Source organism: Halichoerus grypus, chromosome 8 (assembly GCF_964656455.1).
Source record: "Halichoerus grypus chromosome 8, mHalGry1.hap1.1, whole genome shotgun sequence".
NCBI lineage: Eukaryota > Metazoa > Chordata > Mammalia > Carnivora > Phocidae > Halichoerus > Halichoerus grypus.
In genome coordinates, this window is record NC_135719.1 from 6,039,076 (window position 1) to 6,047,714 (window position 8,639).

At 61.2% G+C, this 8,639-nt stretch overlaps 1 protein-coding gene across 1 annotated transcript; it reads left to right on the forward strand.

The window, feature by feature from the left end:
* The first annotated feature begins 6,686 nt into the window (after positions 1-6,686).
* On the forward strand, positions 6,687-8,098 carry MESP1 (mesoderm posterior bHLH transcription factor 1). Its single transcript, XM_036069932.2, has 2 exons — positions 6,687-7,415; positions 7,742-8,098. The coding sequence occupies exons 1-2, from the start codon at positions 6,702-6,704 to the stop codon at positions 7,814-7,816; spliced, it is 789 nt and encodes a 262-aa protein (XP_035925825.1). The 5' UTR covers positions 6,687-6,701; the 3' UTR covers positions 7,817-8,098.
* The last annotated feature ends 541 nt before the right edge of the window (positions 8,099-8,639 follow it).

Genomic DNA, 8,639 nt, shown 5'->3' on the forward strand with positions numbered 1-8,639 from the left:
TCCTTTTGCAAATAACCAGTCCTGACCACATAAGACCCTTCTCCTCGATGATTTTGTATCTGGTCAGTTTAAGCTCTGTCCCCCTAGATGTTCTCCACTGTGTTCGGGGACATCCCTGGCCCCCAGCCTCTGGCAAAGAATCCTCTGCCCAAAGGCTTCTCACTCCCCCAGGTCCCGGCCAGGCGTTCCAGCTCAGTCCTAGGAGCCCCCACTCTGCTTTTTATTGGGCCTGAAGTCAGATAATTCTGGGGTGCCCTCCTTCCCCTGCTCCCTCTGCCCTTGGAGTTGGCTGAGGGCCTGAGCCACCCAGTGACCCAGCAGGGGGCTCATCACTGTCTTGGCACCTCAGCGTGCTATTGTGAGCAGTCAGCACGGGTAGGGGTGGTGTTACAAGGAGCCCGCAAGCTGTGCATCCTGCCTGGAGGAAGCTCCGCCTTGTGCTTTCTGCAGGGGCTGGGATCGGATGTGTCCTAAGTTGGCAGCTGAGCTGGACCTGCAAATCCTTACCGGGGACTAGGCAAGGGTACAGAGCCCAAGGCATCCCCTGTCTAGAGTTTCCGTCGTCTTGGGGTCTTTTTTCAACCTTTGCTCCCAGGAGTGCGTAGGGAAGGTCAGGGCCCCAGGGAGCCCTGCTTGGGCCCTACCTCCTGACCCCTCCCCCTTCTCCTCATTCCTCTGGGCTCTATCTTGCGCTGCTTCTCTGCACACAGATGCATGTTTTTCCCAGTGGACAGATGAGCACACGGGCTCCAGCAAGGGCAGGTGGCCTGTCCGGGAGTCACACAGCCCATCACTCTGGCACTGAGCTGGCTTCACCCACTTTTTTTTTTTTTTTTTTTAAAGAAAGGAAGCTAGTTTCATGTTTTTTTTAGGAGTCAGTGGAGTCCAGTAATGGGCCCCAGGGGCGAAGGTGGGCCCAGGGTAAGGCAAGTCCAGGAGGAGGCCCAGCCTGCCCTCTGACAGCCCTGGGACTCAGAACAGGTGGTGAACCTGGCCTGGTTTGCTACTGGGCCGCAGGCCCGGCTCACGTGGGGACGTGGAAGAGTGAGGCTGTGCCCCCTCAGCTGTCCCCGAGCTTACACAGGCCCAGCAGCCCGACGGGCCAACCCTCGGTGAGGCAGGAGTCCTGCCTGTGCCGGACAGCAGTTTGCAGCCATCGAAAGTAAACTGAGGGGGCCGCAGTCCCCAGGCAGCGTGAGAAAGCACGGCGACGTAGGTCGGGCAGCCTTTATCCCCTCCCTGAATGGAAGCCTCTGGGCTGCAGCCTGCAGCTGGCAGCGTGGGAGGGAACGAGGCCAGAACGAAAGCTGCCCAGGGCCCTCCGCAGGAAGAACGGGGTCAGTGGGAGCAGGGGCCGACATTGCGTGGCCTCACCCACTTCTGAAGCCAGCCCCTGCGTCTCCGGTGCCCGGTGCCCCCCACCCCACCCCACCCAGGCCCTAGCCCTAGAACAAAGGCCCCGGACTTGTTGGAAGTTGGTGTGCCCTGCTCAGATCGCTGAACCCCAGGTGGCTGGACAGTGCCCCCTGCTGGTGGTGGCTGGGAATTCGCGGACACGGGTCCACGCGGGCTGACCCAGGGGTCCACCCTCTGGCCTGAGGTGGGAGCCTTCCAACAAGGCATACAATCTCCCAAAACATCTCAGCAGGCGGTTGGGAGTTCTGGGCTCCATGTTACAGTTGGAGAAACCAAGGTGCCATGTGACAGGTTCCCCCGCCTTCCCGTTCGCATGCCTACATCTTGGCTTTGGGCAGGTTCAGCTCCTTAACCCCTCTATGCCTTGGTTTCCCCACATTACACTATAAAGCTTAGATCTTCCTCCACCTACCCAGATGAAGCAAAGGAGCGTAAATGCGACTCCCCTAAGAGAGAGGCACTATCTGCGTACCCCGCATTCTCAGCCCCCCTCCCAGAACTGCAGAGATTCTGCATTTCCCCTGGAGCCTTTCCCGGAATCTGCCACATCTCTCTCCTGTCTTCCCACCCCCTCCCTCCTCATCACCCCTCTGCCTCCTGTGACTTCCACTGGCTGCGCATCCAGCTGATCCATGACCAAGATAATCAGATTACCTTGGGTCCAGAATAATCTATTCCATATGGCTTGCCAACTTAGAGGCTCCGGGAGCTAAAGGTGTGAGGAAAGGGGGTGATCTTAGTTGGAAGGGGCTCCGTGGGAGCCTCGGGGGCCTTAGCTGGGAAGCTGCTGGGGAAGGAGGGAGGTGGAGGAGAAGTCGGGGGCCTTCCTGCTGAGCCCCCTGACCACCCTGGGGCTCCAGGTGGCCACAGCCTCATCCATCTGTGACCCACGGGGGCTTAGGATCCATGCTGGGGGGCTGGGCACTCCCCACGCTTTTTGCACTCTCTGGATTGGGGGGTGGTCACTATAGGGCACTGCTTCTCGAAAGTGGCCGAGTTTCATAATCCTGGGGCAACTGTACTTTTCACACCCAAATTCTCCAGCTCCGTCCCGCAGGGGCTCTGGTGCAGCAGGTCCAGGGTGGGTGTGGAAACCTTCTTCTATCTCCACGGGTCCCTGGGACTTGTGACAAGGTGTTGTGGGTGCTCGAGGACTCTGGGGGCGTCTCCCCGGCACCCTCACTCTTGGGGCAGCCTTCAGGAGGAAAGGAGCCCCTCCTGTCTTCCCGAGGAGACAGGACAGCTGGTGGGGAGGACAGAACACAGGCTTTGACCGAGGCAGAGGCAGACAGGCCCCAGCTCTGCCCCTGTTTGCCACGTGACGCGGGACGACCACTCGACACCTCCATTCCCTCATCTGCAAAGGGAGGCAGTGGTGCCCACATCACAGCTGGGCGGCGAGCTGCGACCCAGCCATGCCCCCAACACGGTGCCAGGCCCAGGTGACAGTAGCAGCCATGACCATGACGGTGGCCCAAAGGCCAGGCCACGCAGGATGATCGGCTCCTCCCAAGGTCAGCACAGTAGGTCTAACTACCTCGTGGCACGGGAGCAGAAGCTGGGGCCCAGAGATGGGGAGCGAGTTCCCCACGTGACACGGGTGGCACCCGGCAGGACGGGGATTCGCTTCTGACCCACACTGGCCACACTCCAGAGGGGTGTCCTAGGCCGTGTCAGGGTGGCAGCTGGTTCCTAACAGTCGCTCCCCGGGAAGGGCCTGCCTCTCGGGCTGGTGCTGGGGTGTGGTGGGGCGATCCCGGCCCGCAGGGGACACCTCAGTGAGGAGCCTCCCGGGAGATGCGCCGGCAGATGCTCAGCAGGCGGGCGGCAGAGGAGCTTCTTCCTTCCCCTGGGGCCCCTGGCTCCGGCGGGGACAGGGATTAGGGGCTACAAGGGGAGTATTGACATAGCACCTTTGATTAGCACTCCCGTGTCAGAAGGGCCCGCCGGGAAATGAGAGCACGGAGCTGGGAGGCGGGAGGGGGGCCGGCGTGCAGGGCGCAGGCTGGCCCGAGGAGCCGGCTGGCCCCTGGCGGGAAGGCTGAGCCCCAGGCCCCGGCCCAAGAGGACGCTGCCCTGTCCGCCCGCCCCCACCCCGGCCAACGGCCCCAGCTGAGCTCTCACCTCTGCTCAGTGGGGCTGCCCCCAGGCCTCCTTTCCCAGCCTTACACGCTGGCAGGCGCAGGCAGCTCGGGCCAGGGGGCAGAAGCGACTGGCTCGGCACTTGTCCAAACATGGGCCCCAGAGGTGTGAAGGCCTCGCCGCCGCGGGAGGGCGTGCAGGCCCTGCTGCCCGGAGAACTCATTAACGGGGGCAGCTCCCAGATGAGCCCGTAGGAGCGGCTGGTGATAAGATCAAAGGTGAGAGAGGTGGGGGGGTGGTGGGGGGCAACTGGCAGGAGGCCGTAGAGCCCAGGCTCCGGGCTGGGGCAGGGGGGTCCCTCCTCTGCCCCCACTGGCATTGGCCCTTGCACACACTGGGCCCGGACATCCCCGGGGGGCAGCAGGAGAGGAAGGGACTCCCAGGCAGCAGCCTTTAGGGCCGAGGCCCCCAAGGTTGGGGCGGGGTGGAAACCTGCCATCTGCCCTGTCTCTCTCATGCCCTTTTTGTGGGCTCTTTGCCTCCACACTCGCCTGGGGGCCTTCTTAGCCCTCCCTCGGCCTGACACCAGAGATCCTACTGTCACATGCACTTGCCCACCGTGTCTCTCCTGCTCCAGGCCTCTCGGCTGCTCCCGCACAAGGGCCCAAGGGATGTCAGAGCTTAGGTCCCAGATGCGCGAATCCTCAGGAGCCAGAGCTGTGTGTTTAGGATAAACAGTCTGTCTCCCACACATATGGCCTGTTGTCCAGAACATGTCTAGTTGATTTTGTACTGAATAAAATGAAGAGTCATTTCAAGGACAAACCAGTCCCGGCGGTTTCCCCTGGACGGGGAACTGCAGGCCTCAGAGGCAGGATGGTAATGAACTTCGTTAGACCCTCGGTGCTTGTTGAGCTGTGGACTTTCTAGCCACGTGCACGTACGGGATTTTTAAAGAGATGACAATGAAACAAGAGGGTGGCTGATTGCCTAGGCGTTTTTGGTCATTCTGAGTTTTCTCAATGATTAGCTGCAAAGTGGAAATCCGAATCGTGGGAATTGGAGGGATTTTTTGACATTCAGGAGGTTGGCAGCAGAGTGCCCAGAGCCCTCGCAAGTCCCACCCCTCCTGCCTGACCAGTCTGTACTCTGCACCGCCTCCCACCCGAGTGCGCGATAGGCTCTACCATTTGCCAACTGTTAGTCCCCTTGGGTCCAGTGGCATTGAAGGGGCCCAGCGGCTGGGCTGCAGTGCCAGGTTCTTGGCTTGGATCTGGAGTCCCTGGGAGGCATCCCTTGACCAGGGTCCAAAAGGGGCAGACCCCACTGACAGCTTCAGGCTGACGAGGGCCCCCCTGGAGCAGGCTCTCCTTGGGAATAGATGGGTCTACGGCACGGGCCCAGGGAATGGGCTCCTTCCCTTCTCCCCGAGGCTGGGTTGGCTCTACCTCTCCTGGATGCGACCACGGGCATAAGAATTCTGGGACTGCTGGGACCGACTGCAGGGGAAGGGGGTATAGAAGGTGCTAGAAGAGGCCAAGGGCAGTAGAAGATAAAATGAGGCGAGGGGGCGGTGGTGGGCAGAGATACCCAGGGAGAAGGTACCGAGTCACTCGGCCACCTCTGCCACAGACCAGCTCACCGATCAGTCTCAGCGGGCTGGAAGCCATGGGGGATGGGAAACATTAGACCCCTCACATTGAAAGATGTGTAAGGTACTACTTCTCTTGAAGACATGATGCTAGACGCCAGGTACTTCACAGTCTAGGCAGAGGACAGACATACGTGCACAGAGTAGCTATTACGACAAGGTGCAAACACAAACTCCTGAGGGGTCAGGCAGGGCAGCATAGGTTCTCTGAGATTTCCCACCTAGACAATCATATTGTCTATAAATGGAGACAGTTTTATTTTTCCTTTCCAATCGGTATGCCTTTTATTTCTCTTTTGTTATTGCACAAGCCAGGCCCTCCAGGACAATGTTGAGTCGGCCTGGGTGGGAGCAGACATCCTTGCCTTGTTCTCAGTATTAGGGGAAAGCATTCAGTCTTTCACTGTTGAGTATGGTATTAGCCGTGGGCTCTCTGGAGAAGCCTTTTATCAGGATGAGAAGTTCTCCTCTATCAGCTAGTTGGCTGAGAATTTTTATCATGAAGGAGTATGAATTTTGTTAAGTGCTTTTTCTGTGTCACGTCCACTCACATTTCAATGTCAGAGTCCTCTATACCTGCCCCAAGGTGGCGGAGCACCAGCTAGAGGCCAGTGGTGGCAGCTTGGGGGAGCAGGCCACGCCCTTGATCCCGCCAGGCTGAGGGTGTCCTGAAGGGCATCAGGCTTCCCCTCCCTCAGCTCAGATGGTCCAGCAACTTGACCAGATTTGACCAGCTTGTTGGACTTGCCTGGGATAGCACCCTCATAGGGCCCCCTACCTCCCACGACCACCACCACCAGGTGGGCCACCTCCAGGAGGAAAAATGGATTAGTTTCTCTCACCTCTAGCCGGGATCAGGGCCGACTCAGGGTCCCCATCCTACTGATTCTTTTTTTTTTTTTTTTTTAATGATTTTATTTATTTGACAGAGACACAGCGAGAGAGGGAACACAAGCAGGGGGAGTGGGAGACGGAGAAGCGGGCCTCCCGCTGAGCAGGGAGCCCGATGTGGGGCTCGATCCCAGGACACTGGGATCATGACCTGAGCCGAAGGCAGACGCTTAACACTGAGCCACCCAGGCGCCCCCCCATCCTACCGATTCTACAGACCTGGCTGCAGCATGCCCCCAAGCTCCCATGGTACAAACTGGGAACGAACTTGCAAGAAAACATTAAGAATCTGCATTAGGTCCCAACAGGGAAGGCGGCCCCAAATCTAGGTCCTATACTTCCAGTTCCCTGACCGCGCTTCCTTTAACCTGCTGAGCTGGCCCAACACACCAGGCAGCTCGGGCCACTGGGCGCAAGCAAGAGGCCCGAGCGGCGGGGTCAGGTGCCCATGCGAGGGCCCAGGTGGGGCTAACCTGGGGCAGCCATCGGCCCGCACCTTCAGCAACCCCCCCCCCCGTTGGTTCAAAGGGTCAGGCCCCGCCCCCTCCAGGTCCCGAGCCCGCTTTGAAGTGCTGATGCGGCCTGGAAGGGGCCACTTCACACCTCGGGCTCGGGATAAAGCGGTCGCCGGCCGCCGGCCCCCAGACGCGCCACCGCCGCCATGGCCCAGTCCCTGTGCCCGCCGCTCTCCGAGTCCTGGCTCCTCTCCCGGGGTTGGGGCCCGGCCCGGCCTCCGCCGCCCTCCGACAGGGACTGCGGCTGCTCCCCCGCCTCGTCCCCGGACTCCTGGGGCAGCGTCCCGGCCGGCAGCCCCGAGCCGAGCCCCGGGCGGCCCGGCGCCCCCGCGGCCCCCCGAGCCCGGAGCGCTGGCAGGCGCGGCGCCCGAGGCAGCCGCCTGGGCTCCGGGCAGCGGCAGAGCGCCAGCGAGCGCGAGAAGCTGCGCATGCGCACGCTCGCCCGCGCCCTGCACGAGCTGCGCCGCTTTCTGCCGCCGTCCGTGGCGCCCGCCGGCCAGAGCCTCACCAAGATCGAGACGCTGCGCCTGGCCATCCGCTACATCGGCCACCTGTCGGCCGTGCTGGGCCTCAGCGAGGAGAGCCTGCAGCGGCGGCGACGGCGGTGCAGCGGCGCGTATGCGGCGGCGCCTCGGGGCTGCCCGCTCTGCCCCGACGGCGGCCCCGCGCAGGCGCAGACGCAGACTCAGCTGCAGGTGCAGGCGCGCGCCCCGGGCCTGGGCTCCGTCGCCGCGTCGTGGGGGTCCCCGCCGGCCTGTCCCGGAGCGCTAGCGGCGCCCGAGCCTCGAGAACCGCCGGTGCTTTACGACGAGGCAGCGTGTCCGGAATCGCTGGCGGTGGAGCTGAGCCCCTCGTCTCCGGTTAGTACCTCCTTCCCGCGCAGGACTCCCTCCCGGCGCCGTCGTGGGTGGTGCTACCCGCTGTCCCCGTCCCCGGCGTGCAGCTCCCCCTGCGGGGGCCACTCCCCCTGCGGCACCCCCACCGGCAGCCTGGCCCGGCCTGCATGCTGTCCGGAGCAGCTTAACTGGTGTGCCCGGGGCGCTCAAGCGGGGAGGGGAGGGAGAGGACACGCAGGGGACAGGGTCCTGTCTTCCGCCAAAGGTCCCCTGAGAGTGGAACCCATGAGCGCGGACACCCACCCTCAGCAGCCAACGCGGACGATAACCTGTTCCGTCTCTCTCCGCAGCTCTTTCCCGGCGACGTGCTGGCCCTGCTGGAGACCTGGATGCCCTTGTCGCCCCTGGAGTGGCCGCCGGCCTGAATAGTTGTAGTGACGACGTACAACTGGCGCCCTGTCTGTGAGCATCGAGGCCTTTTTGGCCTCGGCACCTTCAAAACGGCCCCTCTCCCGACTCCTTTCCTGGGAGGGGGCCCCTGTGATACTGGCATGCGCATTCCTGAGAGTGAGAGCCTGTCCCCACCCAGGACGGCCCTCCTCAGCCCCTCCCGCAGTGGAGGGACCCATAGATAGACCCTCGGAGGCCGGCAGGGGTGCCTGCCTAGTATGTATTTATTTATTTGTGAATAAACTGTGCTGGTGTCATTGACCGTTTCTTCTTCCCCTACATGGGCACAAAGCTCCCCCCCACCCACCCAAAGAAGAACCTAGGAGAATCAAGAGGGTCTCTTGCAGTCTTCAGCCCTCCAAGCACACAGGCTCAGGCCCTTTCCTCCTTACCCCCAGCCCTGGCTTAGCATCTCCTGATCCGGGAAGGTCAGCCTGGGAGGGGGAAGTGCTGCATGTGAGGACGTGGTCGCAGGGGGAGTCTGTCCATCTTTCCTTTGAACCTGGTGGGATCTGGGTAAACCTAAGTATCTCTGTAGACAATACATTTCTGTTAGTACTTACTATGCGGCAGGTCCTTTATACATTGTGTCACCAAATAACCATTTTACAGAAGAATAAACCAAGGATCGGCACTTAAGCCCTGATATGAATTCATATCAGGGCAGGGTCTGAGGGGACACCAGCTACCAAGGGCTTATTTCATGTGTCCCAAGCCTTTTCTCCCCTTGTGCTAGAGCATCATGGCTTGGACCTTGGGATTTTCTCATCTCCCTTCACTCTGGTTTCTCTCCCAAGT